The sequence below is a fragment of the Corvus hawaiiensis genome, chromosome 4 (genome assembly GCF_020740725.1).
Source record: "Corvus hawaiiensis isolate bCorHaw1 chromosome 4, bCorHaw1.pri.cur, whole genome shotgun sequence".
Lineage (NCBI taxonomy): Eukaryota > Metazoa > Chordata > Aves > Passeriformes > Corvidae > Corvus > Corvus hawaiiensis.
The window spans coordinates 52,972,801-52,992,138 of record NC_063216.1 but is presented as its reverse complement, the minus strand read 5'-3'; the positions used below and the strand labels follow the sequence as shown (position 1 = coordinate 52,992,138).

General features: G+C 36.2%; 1 protein-coding gene across 5 annotated transcripts in view; it reads left to right on the top strand.

The window, feature by feature from the left end:
* DOCK4 (dedicator of cytokinesis 4) overlaps nucleotides 1–19,338 on the top strand; it is a 233,386-nt gene that overhangs the window by 85,202 nt on the left and 128,846 nt on the right. For 4 of the 5 annotated variants that reach the window (XM_048300556.1, XM_048300554.1, XM_048300555.1 and 1 more), the window contains exons 4-8: nucleotides 165–220; nucleotides 1,879–1,975; nucleotides 3,631–3,779; nucleotides 5,138–5,222; nucleotides 6,871–7,022. In XM_048300556.1, the coding sequence (XP_048156513.1) occupies nucleotides 165–220; nucleotides 1,879–1,975; nucleotides 3,631–3,779; nucleotides 5,138–5,222; nucleotides 6,871–7,022 (539 nt within the window). The remainder of the gene's footprint in view (nucleotides 1–164; nucleotides 221–1,878; nucleotides 1,976–3,630; nucleotides 3,780–5,137; nucleotides 5,223–6,870; nucleotides 7,023–19,338) is intronic. The other variant, XM_048300557.1, reaches the window with a different exon arrangement.

Below are 19,338 nucleotides of genomic sequence, written 5' to 3'. Positions count from 1 at the left end.
TAGAGCTATACTGAGTATTTGTTGCATTCTTTCCTTGTGTGTTTTTTTTGTTAATTATTTGGAGGACTTTGAATTCAGCATGCCTATGCATATTGAGTGATACTAAGTGGTATGCTGAACTCATGTAAGGGGACTTTTTTTACCTAAACTTTTTTATTTTTCAGGGCATATTTCCATCTAACTACATTCACTTGAAGAATGCGTGTGTTAAGAACAAAGGGTATGGGAAATGTTCTGATTTCAAATATTGAAACATGGTCAGTTACTTGTACCAAAGATCTTTGGCTTATAAAGTAAATGATTTTGTTATGGTATGGTATCTTCAGCTTAATGCTAGAGGACTTGAAATAGTTGTCTTTAGCTAACCTGATACTCCTGCATGGTCATAATATTGGAATGCTGTATCCTAAAAAGACACTGAACACAATTGGGAATATCATTCTGTATTGTCTAGAGAAAAGAGAAAACAATTACATTGTTTGGCTTGAAAAAGGCATTGCCTTAATTTGAGGAAATTATTCTGTATGTAAGCTGTCTTTTAACCTGCTGTTTAAGATTAGCTATTTTCTTTGAGGGCAGCAGCTCTACCATGGTAGACAGTTGCCATTTTACAAAAAAAGAGTAAAATAATGTATCAGTTTAATGGCAAAAGATATTACTGAACCTGTAAATGAACGGAGAAGCTTTTTCCTTTGCTTCTTTTCTTCAGGTGATGGAGAGCCAATATTTATTTTTGACAACAGCTGTGCTTTTCATTTTTAGAAGAATTGATAAAATCTGGAGTAATTGGTTAAAACTTGTTTTAAAATTTTGTTTTTCAAATTCAAAATGTCTGACCAAAAAAAACCTGATTTTTTTTTTTTTTTTTGTCTAAAACTTACCTCGATGGTATCACTTTTAAAAATTGAAAATTTTTAGAAACTGTCAGAGATCTTAGCTCAACAGTTTTTTTCACAGTTCTACTTAATTTTTAATCGTTCATATTGTATCCTTTATTTGGACTTATTGGTAGAGAACTGTTACAAAATATTTTGAAACCTGTTTAGGTAAGGACATTTCTCATAATAGATGGATGCCTGAACATTAAGTGACCTTTGTTTTGGGAGCATGAATGAGTGCCTTGAAAGTCCATTATCCATGATGGGTAGAAATAATGATGGAGTCTGTAATGATATTAAAACAAGTTTCATTCCCACAGGTGAAAATGTCACCACGTTACTGTAAAACTCACTGTTGTTTGCTAGGAAGTTATAGCCACATGTGGTTTGTCGTGCCCTAGGATCCTTTCTCCTTTTAAAGTTGTAGCTAAAACTGAAGGTTCAGTGAAACAGAATTGTAAACCATCACAATAAAATAAAGTTTAAAGGCAGAATAATTTTTGTTAGTGGACACCACGACAGTACTTGCATGGAGTTCAATCTTTGTTGCTAAACAAATTTCCTTTGTTAGTTTGTGTTTCCCATTCAGGCCATGTGCCCTGCTGCACACCATGGCCAAGAGCTGTCACATTGTTATGTCAGTTTAGTAAGAGACAAGATATGAAAAAAGTAATCCAGGCATAAAAAGCTGACATGTCAAGATCCCTTTGGAAACTGTGGGATTTATTCTGCTGTGAAAGTTTTTGATATGCTTATAGTAAAAAAACTCACCTTGACTTCTCTAAGACCAAGACTCTGCATGGGGATTAAACTATTTTCACTCAGAGTTTTTCCATGGGGATTAAATAAATATACAAATAAAAAATGTCATGGTCTGAAGGAGCACTTATGTAGATTGATAGACATTCATTACTGTTGGCAGTAAGAAGTCTACATATTAGTAACTGCAATGGGATTAGTAATGCTTGTGCAATATCACGTGTTCTTCTGCATGTTACAGACAATTTGAAATGGTTATTCCAACAGAAGATTCTGTTATTACAGAAATGACATCAACTCTAAGAGACTGGGGAACAATGTGGAAACAACTCTATGTGGCAAGTACCCTGAATAATATTGCTTTGATTTCATGTCATCTCAAAAGGTGCACTGTTGTTTAGATGCTCTGGTTTAAGCACATATTTCAGAAAGAAAACCAAAACATTCAGTTTGATTTTTAATGATTTTACTAATACCTTGAAATTTTATTTTGAGCTTCATGGTGTTACTAAACATTAGCATGTCTCTTGTATTTGCATGAATAATTTACTTCAGTAGAACTTATCCGATACCGGGACCAAAGATGCACCTGAATTATTAAATTTGATTTTCTAACTGCAGAAATGAAAGGTCTATATACTAGTGTCTGATGGAAAACATACCATCAGTATAGTTCTCTATAATGTTCCTACAAAGTCCTTTTTAGCTCTTGTTTCTAATTCAAGGGCTCATTCAATGACCTTTTTTTCCTTGGTTTTCTTTTACTTATAATGTTCATATTTCCCTCTTGTTCTTAGAGCAGTTATTTCTCTTTTTAGCAACATTTTTCTTCACTGCTGTTGTTATTGCATGTTCAAAATTACCCTGGTTTTCTTCCTTTCCAGACAGAAAGCCAAGACAAACAATAAATTAATGCCCATTTTACTGAGCTTATGAAGTGAATGAATGTGAAGTAAAAAGAGCAGATTTATCAAATTGCAATTTGTCAGAGTGCTTGGAATATAAAAGTTGTTGATGGAGAGTAATGGTACTTCTAAATGAATTTTAACTTCTATAGCAGTTAACTTAAGTAGCTGAACTTTATTTTTATGCCTTTTATTCATAGGAAGAAGGAAAAGAGAAATGGGCTTAGGGTTTTTGGCAAGAATTAACAGAAAAAATCTGAATAGGAGTATTTTTTCAACTTTGTGTAATGAATCACTTAAATTAAGGTTGCAGTAATTTTCTTAAGCTAAAGGTTCTCAAAAAACCTATGTAAAACTACTTTGAATTAGTGAAGGAAGAGTTAATAGATTCTTCCAAAATAGAGGTTCTTTTATGGGAAATTGTTATGCCCTTAGCTGGTATATAATTAGAGTAGGAGAATGTGGTTTTAAAGCAATCATATTCACATAATTTCTCCTACTTCACAGTTAGATAAGGAACAACTGTTTGGACAAGAATCTGTCTACGTGATGGTATTTATTTATGATTAGGTAGTAGTGAGTAGTTATATCAATGCAAGAGAAAGATAAAAGAAATTAACCCTGTAGTTCAGAGTTTCAATGCTCAGAGCTATTGCTTTTTTTACCCCTTATGTGTGTGTGTTCAAGATAGTCTTGAAATACGGATCATATATTCAGTTTGGATGAGACAGCAGCACAGAATGAACATGCTCTTGGAATACAACAATGCTGTGTCGTGAAACACATGAAAATTGTTTGTAGAATTTTTGTCATAGCTGTCATGTACATTAGACTAGGTAAATGTGAGACACAAGGAGTTGGACTGGAATATTGGAATGGATGTGGTGCAGAGACAGGGTCTGTGGCAAGGTCTGAAATTATTTTGTGTGCACACTCAAGTGCAGGTAAAATGGTCACAGTGCAATTGGGGAAAAAAAGACTAAGTAGGGGGGAAAAGGGATTTTCTTAATTTCCTCATCATGCATGTATTTATTAGGATTATCAGATTATACAGGTGATGTAGAGACAGTTATATTTTTATCTCGCAGAGGAATGAGGGGGATCTTTTTCACCGGCTGTGGCACATAATGAATGAAATCCTAGACCTGCGAAGGCAAGTCCTTGTTGGCCATCTCACCCATGATCGAATGAAGGATGTCAAGCGACACATCACTGCTCGTCTGGACTGGGGCAACGAGTGAGTGAATAGAAATAAATGAAATGTAATAAAATTGTAAAGTCAGTGCTTTAGGCTGATTGTAGAATGCTGAAATAAAGAACAAATTTCTAACAAGTGTTGCCATTTTTTTAAAATGGACTTTCTCCTTCATTGTTTTTATGTCCACTATGTTTTAATAGTGAAAAGTGACTTATTGTTTTATTCTGCTCTTTTATTTCAGTGTAGTTAACATAGAAGTAGTACTGTCTGTGAGAGAATTGCATTGGAATATCTGAAGCAGCATTTTACGTCTTTTTAATATGCACTTGGCTAGATGCCTGGATGATGCATTTAGCATAGCTTTGTGTTCTAACTGAAACTATGTTGATTGACATTGCTTCTTTTTTAACATGGTCACACAATTTAGTTCCTACCTGGGCATTTCTAACATACATCCAGCTACTGTGCTCTGCATCTTTCTTTTATCTGAATAACTGAAATGAGCTAACACTAATTGTATTATCTTACTCTTTTTTTTAAGCATGAAAATGGTTAGAACACCCTCTGGCATTTAGGTGCTGTTTCCAAAGTCTCTTCTTTAGCATATGTTTTTACAGCTAAATGCTAACTAAAGGAAGAAGCCACATTCAACAGTAGAATTAACTGAATTTCTGGGGTTTCTACAGCTATCTGAAAGCTTAAGTACCTAATACAGTGAAAGGATTGTGACTAAATGTGTATGATTACCTGTCTGCTCAGAACTTTGTGGTAACTGACAGGAATTAATTGTGAAGGTTTTTGACATGGTCAGTTCCTGCTCTTTAAAACATGTTTTCGAAAAACTTTCTAATCTTTCAAATTTTTGTAAATTCAGCATGACTGCCCCATATGTGTTCTTAAACATTACTGCTTGCTGCTGTGCTGGAAATAAATTGTATTCCTGTTGATTCAAGCTCATTTCCTTATTTTGTTCAGGCAAGCATTTTTGATACCATCCAGTCCAAACTGAAAATAAGCTGATGTTTTGGCATTTGATGGATTTTCTTTTTACTTTCCTTTCCATGTTTGTTATTCAAATTGACAGTACTAGTGCATTCACGCTGAAGTGTTCACAATAGTACGAAGGACAATGTCCATTGCACATTGTCCACAATGTGAAACAGATTTAAAAATTGTGGAAAAACATTCTATTAATGTTGCAAAGTGGAGGAAGGGGATGAGTCATATGTGAATGGTGAATACAGCCAAAATACATTAAAACAAAACCAAAGTCAACTAATTGTAGAGTACCAATTAATGTGTGCATTGTTTATTGGAATAAACAACAAACACATGCAGAGCTAATTTGTTTCTTTTGAAAGTGGAAACTACTTATTGTTATTCCATTTCTCATACAGACAACTGGGACTTGACTTAGTTCCAAGAAAAGAATACGCTATGGTGGATCCTGAAGATATCAGCATTACAGAGCTCTACAGGCTGGTATGTGAATGTAATATTTGGTACTTTTGCTATCAAATTACATACTGATAGTTTGATGGCAGCTCTTTTCTATTTAACCAAATTGGCATTTCATAATGTAATAAATTTTACTATAAGGAAAGAAATTTTTTTGAACAGCTGTGTCATCTCCACATCTGTATGAGATGCTTGGATTTGATATCAAATTTGTGTGTGCACACATACTTAGCTTAAATGTTATTTGGTAAAAGTTTTGTTTTCTAAGTTTTGTTTTCTGATGTACCATTTAAGATTGTGACTGTTAATGTGAATTTAATTATCCATAAAAGCTTATGAGATTCTTTATCATTAGAGCTTTACCTGGCCCAAGAGCCTGTCTAGATAAGCTTTTAATAATATTTTCATGGTATAATATTGTCACAATTAATCATACTGCGCTCTTGGCCCTTTCTAATATATTAATGTAAATAGTAGTTAAATTGCATAAGAAAGCTTCCCTTTGGGTATAAAAGCCCATCTTGATTTACTAAAACCAGCACTGATATTTCTTATTCTGATTAAATCTCCAGCGAGGTCTAAGAAATCTTGCCAATTCATTTATGTGGGCTTTGGCTCATATTTAAGTACTGCAGCTGTTACAGATACACAGTTCTGAGCCTTATGTGCTTAAGACTAAGCTTGTATTTAAACTGAATTTTATTTATGATAACTTTTGTATTTAAATACAACCTCCCCAAAACCATCATCGCTACAATTATTTGTGGATCTGAAATAATTATATATTTGTTTTATAATTTTTAACTACTTGTACTGATAACTTGTAATGTCAAGCCTAATAGTAAATTCTTCATGCTCCTTTGAGTAATTTCAAAGTCATATGTAATATTATGGAATCCTGTTGAAGCACTAGATGAAATACACTGAGGAACCATTAATCCTAAGAGGAAACGTACAGAGGAAAAATACAAAGGAAACATACAGAGTAATGGAACTCATGGAGTATACTTTGAAAAATAAAAAAGGGGAAAAACCATAACCTCAGTGTGAAGGCTATGTAGCTTAGAAAAATTGCTGTTTAAAATTATTTTTGTTAAAACGTAAGAGAGGGATAGTACAACTTAATATTGTCCTTCTTGTAATGGGTGACTAAAATGCAGAAGGTATAAACTGTGAAGTCAAATCAAGACAATTTATTAGCTTTTATAAAGCAGTTTGCTGGAGATCATAAAATGTGGGTATGATTGCTTTTTCCCATTTTTAAAATACTGGTATTTAGTCTTCTGCAAAAGCATTTTTTTATGTGTTTGAATGCTGGAATATCTAGATCATTAACTGTTTAAACCAGCTAAGAAATACTATGTTGTTACAGCACAAAGCTTAAAATGGCTTCACATTTTCAGAGTAGAAAAAAAACGACTTTTAGAGATTACTGTTTTTCTCCTAGAAATAACAGTGATGCAGTGTAACACTGGGAAAATAAATTCTCTGTGTTTTCCTTCTCAGATGCAAAAGAAAAAAAAGAAAAAGGAAAAAATACAAGTTAATATTGAATTTAAAAAGATAATAATTTGGATTAAGAAAGTAGTTCTACATTACATATTTTACCTCTTTTTGTTTTGAGAATTTTATAATTGACTCAAATTGGTCATTGTTTTTGTGGCATTTTTAGATGGAACATCGCCATCGAAAAAAAGACACACCAGTACCAGCCAGCAGCCACCATCTTTTTGTTCAGATGAAGAGTTTAATGTGCTCCAATCTGGGAGAGGAACTGGAAGTAATCTTTTCACTCTTTGATAGTAAAGAAAATCGACCCATCAGGTACCATGTGATTTCTATTTAAATACTGATTTTGCATAAGTTTAACAATAAATACTGTATCTTTTGATCCAGGTAACAAATTCCACATTTAGAAACAAGGGGAAGATATTTTTGTTTCACAAGAATCTTTTGCTTCCTTCTGAAATTCAGTTGTTATGTCTAATGGTTTGTAGTGTCATTTAAGTTTTAAAAAAAATGTATAATCTCTGTCTTGTTTACTTATTTCACCTTCCAGTTGTTTTTTGTATAGAAACATATATACATGTACAGAATGGTCATTTTTCAGTATCTCTAGTTTCATCTCTCCTAATCAGTGCACATTCAAAACTTTGAACTTCTGCTTTTTCCGTAATATTTATAAGATGAATTCTCCTCCGTACGTGAGGCTGGAGGACTGCCCTTAGTTAGTGAATTAAGCATATTTTTTATAAAAGGAGCCTTTAGTTCTATGAGAAGGTGCTTGTTCTTCAGTTAAAATCAATCTGTCCTAGAGTTTAAATTCTATGAGAGACCTGATAACCTTTGATTTTTAAAATATTCAGTAGTTATTTCTATTTTCAGAATCCTGGCTGAGAGAGAAAATATGGGAGTGATTGGTAGAGAAACACTGTGCACTTAATAAATATGAGCACAGAAGGAGAGTAAAGTTAGTGCAAGAGCCCAGTAAGTTCCGTTTGAGGAATATGCCAGGAAATCTGAACCATTAAATGGCTGTGCAGTGGTGATGGGTGTGGTGGGTTGATCCTGGCCTCCAGCCAGCCACAACCACCCTGTCACTCCCCTCCTCAGCTGGGCAGGGGACAGAAGATAGAACAAAAGGCTCATGGGTCAAGATAAGGACAGGGAGAGATCACTCACCAATTACTGTCACAGATAAAACAGACTTGACATGGGGAAAATTAATTTCTTGCCAATCATATCATAGTAGGATGATGAGAAATAAACCCCAAACTTAAAACATCTTCCTCCCCACTTCTCCCTTCTTGCTGTGTTCAACTTCATTTCTGATTTTCTCTCCTTCATTCACCCTGGCAGTACAGGGGACTGGAAATGGGGGCTGTGGTCACTTGATGTCACATTTTCTCTGCCACTCCCTCCTCCTCCTCCCAGGGAGGACTCCTCACACTCTTCCTCTGCTCCAGCCTGGGGTCCCTCCCACTGGAGACAGTTTTCCATGAACTTCTCTGGCTTGAGTCCTTTCCACAGCTGTTATCTTAAATATGGCAATAGGAATTTGGGGAACTCTGTGGAAGTTGGGCTGAATTTGATAAAATTATGTCTGTGCTTTGCAGTGCAGGCAAAATAACTAACTAGTACTTTGAAGGAAGGGGTATACTCAGTACATTAAATTTTACTGTTAGTGCAATCATCTATACACAGTGTTACAGTTTTAGCTGTTAACTACTGACATTTCATTCTGGCCTGCACTTCAGACAGTAGTCACCTAAATACAGTTCCTGTCATTTCTGGGAATTAAATGTGCATCAGGACACGTTGTTTGTGTTCACTCCAATGAATGCCACAGCGGGTGATAGATTTAGGAGAGAGCTGCAGACTTTGACAGAAAACAATTTGGGGTGATATGGATTGCTGAAAACAAGGTTAAGGCAGTGGTGGTGGTGTGAAAGCAAATGGATTTGTTTTCATGTTACATGAAAGCACAAATTCTAGAGCTGTTTCTCACGTGCTTGCTGTGATGTGACCTTTAGTTATTGATTCCTGACTCCAGTGTCTGTTTTCAGCTGCTGTGAACTTCCTCATCCCATTACTGGCAAACCTTGAAGAAATGTGTTGTTACAAATCCAAACTGCCTTCTAGGGCACAGGGGGAATGACAGGATAAGCCCTTAGGAGTGGAATCTATAGGGAAAAGCATTCTGAATTTGCTCTTAAATATTTGCAAAGGATTTAGGGTAGTTGGATCAAAAATAAGTGATAAATATATATGTACAGATTTACTGTTTTTCACTATGTGTTGACTTTTTTTAGTTTAAATAGAACAGATATGTTGTGGTAAGCAATATATATGTTTAAGGAATATTCTCCCAGTTTAACATATACATTGGTGCTCTCATTGTGGGACATTTTTAGGTTAGCATCTTTGAAAATAAATAAAGAGATTGAAATTAAAGCCATAAAATCTTTTAACAGTTATTATGGTTTTGATAATGTGTCTTAGTATTCCTTTTGAACACTAAGTTTTGACTAGATCATCATTAGATGATCTTTAAGGTGTGTTGCCACCCAAACCATTCTATGATTCTATGAATAAAAGAAAAATTATGTATATTTCTAGCTAGACTATTCTCAGTTAAGTGATTTGTCATCCTGGCAGCATGTATAAATGCTCATAATTTTTCCAACATGTACTAAGAGTTAGAGAGTAGGTTTTTTGTGAGATGTGAAAAACTGATTTTGAAATGCATTAGTGACTTTCCCACAGCAGAAATCTGGTATCAGATAATGACAGAAAAAATCAGTGATGCTTCGAGTTTTTTATTTTCATATTTTCCAGCTAAAGATTTCTCTGGATTGGTAGGGGTTGTTATGCCTTGCTTACACCTAACTTAGTGAGATTAGCACCCACTTTGGGCAATAGGAATGATTTTCTATCAACTTCGCTAAGCTAGAGGTAAATACTCTTTTGGGATCACTTTCCATTTGTTTCTGAGAGTATGGGATTGTATTTTGCTCCAGACTTTTTTTTTTGTTGCTGGAAATTGCTATTAAAAATAACTGTTTCTAAATGTGTTGGTATCCACAATAATGGCAGTTCTGTTGTACTAAGTTAGGGGTAATAATAAAATACAGGTTTATCTATGACTTTATTATTGCTGTTAATAAACAAAAATAATAAATATTATTTTGCAGACTGTTTTCTGTATTGAAATAATTATCTAATGTGTCTTCACACTCTAAAAGGCTTTTATTGATCATGAATATTCTATTTGTATGGAAGCAAGAAAACTCAGTATTTAAGTCAAGTAGTTAAATCTGAGTGAAGACATGCTTCTGCTTACTAAGACTATGGTCGCAAGTAATTCCTTTTCTACTTAAATGGTGCATGCTAATTTCACTTGATATATATGCATATGTATATAGCCATATTTTCTGGCTAAACTAGCTGCTAGGAATCATTTTTGCTATCGCTTAAATTAACAATAAACAGCCGAATTCAGCCCCTGATGATTCCTAGAGTTTTCCCTGGTGTGTTTTTGTATCATCTTCCATTTGTCTCCCCTTCCTTCTGCTTTGCAGTTTCCTTTCCTAGAACAGTAATAGCCCCTAGTGGGGGTAGAGCAAGTTGTGAATGGCACTGCTTTAACACTGTACAGCCATATGGCTTGCCCCAGTAAAATTCTTTGGTTTATGCACTGTTACATCTTCTAACCTTCTATTACTCTTCCTCTTTTATTTCTGTTAAGGTCACAAGCCCAGTTTGTGTATTCCTTGGGTATTTTTGGTTTTTTAAGAAAGTAAAAAGCTATCATGATGACACCTAAATTTTAAGGCTAATTTCACTAGCATAGAATCCTAAAGGAAGCATTTTAGCATATGCAGTTGTAGAGAGGTACTGTTACTGAAGTTGGAAAATGAAGGAGGTCCACGGTCACATCTCTTGAGATTTGTTTGTCTTTTAGTTCAGTTCTATTTTTCTGGCTACTGCTGAACTTTTACGGCTACTTAGAGTTGTTCCTAAAGTATATGAGCTCAAACATACTCTGTCTGGATCTTTTAAGAGTCCAGACGGTACTTCATGTTGTTGAAGAAATGCTTTTATAAAATCTGTTCTGGAATCTGGCATGATGCACAAATGTTTGAGAAAAGCAAAATCAGAAGGACTTACCAATTTAGTACAGAGCCTTGAAGATCTGTTTTTGTATCATCTAATTTTGTTGTAAGCAAATCAACAGTTTGAAAGTCTAAGACTGCTGTCTACTTATGCAAGTAGTGCCAGCCAGTAGGAGTGGATCTGTAGAGCAGCAGTTCATGCTAGACCCAATGTTAATGTCTGCAAATGTTTTAAGGATTTTACCATGGACTAAATCTGTGGTTGCGTGGACTGAGTAGCAGCAGCATATGTTCTAGTTTGGATTCATGCGGAAGAAAGCCAGTTCACTAGCTAGACTGCCCTGGCTTGTAAATCAAAATGTGGAGATGATCAGAAGATTGTCTTCAAAAGCACCTAATTATATTTAGCTTGATCATGGAGATCGTAAAATAGTGTACGTAAGATGGATATTACAGGATCATAGTTTGAATGGGGGAAAGTTCTGTAAAACAGAGTAACCCAGCTGTACTTTGAGAGTTAACTGTTGCTACTACAATCACACTGTGAAAGCAATTTCAGAGTTCAAAGGGATTATTGGCACCTCAGTGCAATTGATTTAATGTGAGAAACACTTACTAACTTTAGGTAAGAGATAGACCATTGTTACAGCTCCAAAGGAAAACTGGAAATGTGTTTGCAACATTTCAGCACAATGCAACAATCCTGTGTTCTGATGTTCTTTATTAGTTGGTTTATAAACCAGTTGTAGCATGTGGTCATTTGTGAGATTTGTGAAGTTTTAAAAGTTTTTCTATTCCTTGGAATATAAAAGTGAATATATAGAATCCCAGAATTTAGAGTACTGAAGAGTTTGAGTGTGGTGATGATTGTTGGCTTTGGGGATTTATTTTTCTCTTACCCGAATAGAAGTTAATGAAACAAACTTTTCTTTCAGCCGTTGGATCACACTTAAAAAGCCAATAATACGTACTTGAAGGGGTTACACAGTTAAAAGTTTTGTAGTGCCAGATTTTCAGACAAATAAAGGACATCTGATGAGAGTCTGTGCTTTCCATTCACATGTACTAGTATCAGTTACCCAATACAGCAGTTTTTTGCAGCAGTGATGACCTTAGTATAGCCAGAGGGCCCATTTACACTGGAGCTCGAAGAACACCAATCATTTAATCAAAAAGATATTGATTTTTTTTTAATCAGATCCTGGAAAGATCTCACTTATTAGCTTTTAATAGAATCAGTTTAACAAGTGGCAAGGGACAAAGTAACAGCTTAGCTGTTTTCTGGACAATGTGCATTATTCACTGAGGCTGTGTTAATTTTATTTCTTGCTATAAGAATATTCTGCTGCTATTAAAAAAAAAAAAAAAAAAAAGGCAGTCAAAAAACCCAAAGAAGTATTTACCAGATGTTTGTGTTCAAAACATCAAGTTATCTCCATGTCCTCTGCAATTCTTACCTTTCCACTGTAGATCTCATAAAACTGTATTAATATATGTAGCACATTACCATCTAGAGATACTGTGTGGGTTTTTTTAAGAGAATTCTGAAAACACCAGCAACACTGGGTAGTGTATTATGAAAAAGGGAATGGAAGGTGTTAAGGCTGCTGCCTACATTTGTTTTGTTCGGACTGTGACCCCTGTTGCTGGCATTGATGATTATGCATAAGAATGCTGCATCATCTCCTGCTCAGAGTCCCATTCGCTTTGCTGACCTTTACATTTATGTAGAGTTTGTGCCTCTGTCTTATGCCAACATACTGCTGTAGAAATTCTTAAATCTGTAATATGACCCATAGTTCTTGTAGCATTGTCTTTTCTAAACCATTTTCTTTTTTTCCAATAGCAGTACTGTTAATGGGAAAATTTAAAGGCAGCACTTCAGTAATATGGAACATGTTAAGACTTTCTTTCATTGATATACACTTTGTGCCTGTGTCAATGTGATATGAACGTCTTATCAGAAATGATTGATGCCTCTGGCCCCATCCATGTGAGGAGCGGAGATAAGTTGGCATGCTAATCCTCCTTTTTCTATCACCTTGAACAACCTTGTTTGTAACTATCATATTGCCCTCAAATGAGAAGAGATTCTTAAACAGCACAAAGAGGAATAGGCTGTTTATCCAAGGCTAGTGAAAGCAAACTGCTTTTTTTTTTGTGAGCTTTTGATTATATCCTTAATGATTGTGTAAACTCCAGACCATACCAAAGAATAAGATTACCCTTCCTTTGTTGTACTTTCAACATCACCTTTTAGTGACATCCACATCATCAATCTTTTTATCCCTTTCTTATTTCAGTTTTGTTATTCGTGTAATTCAGTGAAATCACTCACCAAAAACTAAAATCCACATTTAATTAGTCAAAATACTCACTACTTGATGTTCTAATTTCTAAATTTTTGGAAAAACCTATTTTCATTCTCTCTTTAAGGAACAAATACTCCCTTCCCCCTCTATTCTACAATAATCTTAAAAGGATTTTGTTATAGAAGAGAATGTTTAAAGACATATTTTGCAACCTCCATCAGCATCTTCAAACCTGAGAACTGCTCATCTCAAAGAACATGACTTTTAGTCATCACTAACTAAAGTTTGTGCAACTGACTATTACTGTAAGAACAGCAAAGAAGGGCTTGGATACCTCTTGAATCAAGCTAATAATACATTTTCTCTACCCTGAAGGCTCACTACTGACAACCCAAGATGTCTTTCTTCAAAGATATCCCTATGGTCTGTCTTGAGCAGGAGCTCAAATATTCAATATTATTTTAAGCTCAGCAGTGGGTTACACTTGACTTTCAGTATCTAGTTTACTTAGAATCAGTACTCCAGACATCAGCACTCTAAATGCAGGAGACTCAAATAAATTCCTTGTTGCTTCTAAGTCATGTTGAACACTAGACCACAAGGGAGATGGAGATTATATTTGTGAAGCTGTAGGGTGTGTACTCAGTGCAAGGCTACAGAAGTTGATAAAAAGGTACAGTTGAAGAACCTTGACACTGGCTCAAGAAAAATATGTCACATGCTGTTGTGAGGGATAGTTCATTAATTATAGTCCTTTGGAACTTCTGGGCAAGTAGAGAAGTGACAGGATGTTGCATCATGGCAGTTACTAACTTTCAGAGGTGGAAGATGGAAAAGACTGTGTAAAGAACCGTATTTCCATAGAGACCCAAATGACCTGGCTGTCTATCTGGGCTACCTGCATGTGGTACTTACACATAATCAGAAAATCATGGAATGGTTGAGGCCGAAAGGAAAGTCCAGAAGTCATCTGGTCTAACCACTCTAGAGCTTGTTTCCCAGAATCATGTCCAGATGGCTCTTAAGTATCTCCAAGGACTGAGATTTCACAACCTCCCTGGGCAACCTGTGCCAGTGCTCAGATACCATCCGTTAGAAAAGAATTTGTTCCCTGATGCTTAGTGGGAACCTCCCATGCTTCAGTTTATGTCCATTGTCTCACTGGGAACAACTGAAAATCGCTTGACTGTCCTCTTTGCACCCTCCCCTCAGATATATTTCAATTTATTAATAAGATCCCCTCTGAGCTTTCTCTTCTCAAGCTAAACAGTCCCAGCTGTCACAGCATTCTATCCAGTCCCTTAATTGTGTCCAGTTGTGGTATAACCAGTGCTGAGTAGAGAGGAAAAGGCTCACTTCCCTCATCCTGCTGGTAGTACTTTATTTAATGCACTCCAGGATATCATTGGCCTCCTGTACTGCAAGGGCACATTTCTGGTTCATGTTTGACTTGGTGTCCACCAGGACTCCCAGGTCTGCAATGTGTGAGTCTATTATTACTTTCCATCTTCTTTTCAGACTCTTGCTTCTTTATTTTATTATAGCATCAGAGATGAGAAAAAATTAGGTTTGGAAAATGACTGTGAGGACACTTTAAACCCAGATTTGGAAATAACTTTAGATGGTGCAATGTATCTCAAATACAGAAGCTGGAGAGAGAGGGAGAAATAATTTTTATATATGAGCATACTCACATGCACATTAGTTGATATTAAGATTTTCTGCTTCTGCATATGGTTTCTTTTTATATATCTGATTGTTTGATATTTAAGTTTTGTGTTTGAATGTCATGGAAATTCAGAGGCTCTATTAATAAATAACCCTGCATAAAGACAGAGGTTTGTTTCTAACATTATCTATGAGAATTAGTATGATTCTGGGGGGAAAAAAAGTGGATGTTGTATTTTTGAGTTATTGAGGAATGTGTTTTAACTGTGCCTCAGGCGTAATTACCTGGTACCAATAGCACAGAATTTCTGGGAGGAGTGAGCAGTGACTAGAGGCAGAGTTCGGACTGGACTTTGGTGTACTTTTTCAGCAACGTGAATTATTTATATAAGGAGCACAATCCAGGTGCTCCTTAAAATTTTTAATCTATCATTAGGTGATAGACTACCTTTTCCCCTTAAAATACTGTTTTTAGTGTGTTTAACCTTCACTTTGTTAATACTGTTCCTTGGAAATCATTGCTCAGATACCTCTGCATTATCCATGGATGCTTTTTGTCTTGAAGTACTCTTGGATCTTGACTTTCTGCATGCAAATGTGCCTGATAGGCAGGGTGGGGATTTAAGCTAGAGGAACTAGCAGCATTACTGGTAAAGGGAACAACCCATGGGACCCAGAAGCAATGAATTAGCTTAGGGCTACTTTTCTGTTACAGTATTTCCACAAAAGCATAATTGCACTTTTAGTGGATCACAGCATAGGGTAGTTCAGTGTTGTTTTCAATTTCTTGTGCCTTGTTCACAAAAATATCTTATCTTTCACAGTATTAAAACAGTGCTAAAGCGAATTACACAGAATCAGTGCATATATGTATATATGTGTGTGTGTATATATATAAAAATATATATATATATATATGTGCCTCATAGATGCAGCAGAGATAAAACATCTTGGTTCTTCTGCCTAGCAGACTCTTAAAGGAGTCCTCCATTCTACTTTAGTCACTTACTGCTCTGGTTTGTCACTCCTTAGAAGCAAAATAAAACAAAACCAGCCTAGTTTTATTTACTTCTGCTTATTCAAGAGTTAGTCCTAATTTTAGCAGGAAGGTTGAAACACCTCAAAGAAAACATAAAGGTCACTTTGACAAGAGAGCAGCCACTACTCTTGTACCAATCTTCTATGCATTTGCAATAAAAATACGTCTTTAGATGGCTAACTTGGTATGTGCATTTCTGAATATGATTGCTATTTTTTTAAAATTATATCATCCTATATATTGATATATGTATACATATACACAATATATAATCAGGCTTAATTATTTCCTTACTGGCTCTAGAATATGGTAATTTGCCCATTCTTGTGGATAAGAATGTATTAGTGTGACTGTAATTGGGCTTACAAAAAGCAGCTTAAAAGAGAAGCCTGAAGCTCCAGAAACTTGTTCAAAAGTTTCCCTTCAGAAAAAGTGCATCATTTTTTCCAGTTACTCATTGTGAGCAGAAAAATTCCTATGTGCAGGAATATAGTCAGGGCATATATAGGCAGTTAGCCTTGGCAGGAGTAGCATAGTCATTAAAGTCTTTCTGCTTGGATCCTAGATGTGGAGATGTTTTGGAGTAGGAATTGTCAGTGGAGTTTAGCAAAAAGATCGTTTCTTTGTTCCAGTCAGACTGGAAAAGTGATGTGCCTCAATTGAATTCTGCTGTTTTGCTTGAGACTACTGTCTTGAACTGGCTGCTGTGGAGTTCCTCCAGAGGCGAGAACACTGAAGCACTGGCCCAGTCAGTCAGTGTGCCCTGTTTAGTACATTGTCATTTGTTGTTTTACATAGCAAAACAGTTGCTCACTATAGCTATTTTACTGACCCATAAAATAATCAACATTCCATAAGCAAACACAGGAACTTGAGCCTCTTAGGTATTCCATGGGTATTCAAGCTTACTTTTGTCTTTTTATTCTTTCCCTAAGTCTGATTTCACATTTTGACCTGAAATCTGTTTTGGATTTAGAAACTCTTCACAGGAACATGCCAGGACCAATAAGAAATTTCAAAAGCAGTGGGTTGGTATCTTAGAGATATTTCTACAGATCTATCCTTTTTCTCCTTTTTGCCTATTAATATTTTAAATTTTTTTAGATTTCAGATACCAGACAATCATGGAATGGATTTGGTTAGAAGGGTACCAAAAAGATCATCTAGTTCCACCCTCCCTGCCATGGGCAGGGATACCAATATCAGTAGCAAATATATATTTCATTTCTCTCTCACAATTAAGTAATTCTACTCATAGCTCAGTTTTACATACTCATCAACAACAATAGTATAAGCAGATGGGATTCATGCAAGAGTGGTGGCAAGAAGGTGCATGAAAGGAATGTTTGACACAACTGTATCCTCCTGCCAAATGTTTTGGCTTTGTGGTAGTTTCTGTAAGAAGATCTTTTCTACAGATTAAGATTAACCTTCATTGCCAGGTATCTTGGTTTAGGACAATTTAAAGGGGTGCACACTCCAAAATGAGTTTCCTCTCCTTAGTTTCAACCAATCCCTTTCCACCAATAAGGAAGAAATGTGAGTAGGTATCAGTGAAAAAAATAATAGTTTACTTAACAAGCAGAACAGCAACAGGCAAAAAAATGAAAGTAAATAATCACTAGATACGGAATTGCTAAAAGTCAGGAACATTGGGGGAATGAAGAGATTACCCAAACTGGCAGGGTACCACCCCCTCCTAAGATGGTGGCCCCCACTGCTGACCGCGTAGGGAGACAAAGGGAGAATGGCGTCTGACGCTTTCCGAGATGGTGCCCACCACAGGGATACAATAACATTTTGTGTTACCCACGACACCAGGGGATCAAAACACTTCGTCCTGGTTTGTAAGAGGTTCTAGCTGTTTTAGTAACGCTTCTGTTTTGTGCTGGTTTTGGCTGGAGTAGTGTTCATTTTCTTTACAGTAGCTGGTAGGGGGCTGTGTTTCGGGTTGGTTCTGAGGACAGTGCTGGGCATACAGGGATGTTTTAGCTATTACTAAGCAGAGCTTACACAGGGTTAAGTCCTTTTCTGCTTCTCACCCCATCCTGCCAGTGAGGAGGCTGGGGGTGTATGAGGAGTTGGGAGGGGACACAACTGGGACAGCTGACCCCAACTGACCACAGGGATATCCCACACCATAAGACATCATGCTCAGCATATGGAGCTGGGGGAAAATAAAGAAGGAAAGGGGTTGGAGTAATGGTAGTTGTCTTCCTTACCCACTGTTACCTCTCATGGAGCCCTGTTTTCCTGGTAATGGCTGGACACCTGCCTCCCCATGGGAAGTGATGAATGAATTCCTTGTTTGCTTTGCTCGTGTGTGTGGCTTCTGCTTTATCTGTTTAACTGCCTTTATATTAACCCACAAGTTTTCTGACTTTTACCCTTCCAATTCTCTCCCCCACCCCACTGCGGGGGAGTGAGCTGGTAGCTGAGCTACCAGCTGGGGTTAAACCACAGCCCTTTTACAAATCATTCATTTTATCTGACTTTTTTGCAATGCTGTGTAATTTGTTGTCATTAATGAGACAGTTTTGATAAATTGCTCTTTAAATACTGTCTATTCTTGAATTGCAAGAGAATTAACATTTTTCTTCAGGCTAGTACGAGTATTTTTTGAGGAGTTGGTGTTTCAGCAATGATCTTTGCTTTGGCCTGATGGCCTTGACTGTCCTATTCAGCCTTTGTATGGGAGCTGCTGCGTGTGACTTTACAACAAATTACTTTTGTGAGTAAGTAGAATGAAGTAGATATGGTAGGAATAAATTCCTTAAAAAAAAAGCCACAAGTGTAGTCTAGCAAGCAAATGCTTCTGAGACGGTTTGGTGTTATATTTTATAGGTAGACAGAGTCTGATTTTAATAATATATTTCATAAGCCCTCCCAGAACTGAGGGTGTGTTAGAAATTAGTTGTATTTCTTGATGTAGCTCAGTTCCTCTCAGGAAGAGCCATGTTCAGTGAAACAAATCCACTTTCCCATCCACTGTTTAAAGATTCTTTCTCAAATATCTTCTACTTGCTGTAGTTGGACTAAGGGTGCTAGCTTATATAGATCTTGTATCTGGGCTTGTGTAGTTAGACACATTTTTAAAGAAGACAAACCATCCCAAGCCAGAGGAGCCTGTGGTATTGATTATGTCGCTCATATGCATTAACAAATAACCCTCTTTCTGATTCTGTTGTAAAACTTGAACACTGACAGGAGATATAGCTGTTTTTAAATGTGATGATGAAAACACTGCAAAAGGTGACCTGTCATGTAGCTGGTGGAGCTTAAACGATTAGCTACATTCAGAAATGAATGCAGTGTTGGAATTGTGGGCCAGCCATGACATGTATGTACCAGATTTAGGTAACCATGAGATGTATTGAGCACCAGTGGTGTCTGTATGTGTATATATATCTCTGTATGTTTATATATAGTTGGTTTACAGATCATCTCACTAAGAACATGTTGCAGTCACACTGGCTACCAGCGAAAGGCATGTTAGGATTGACATA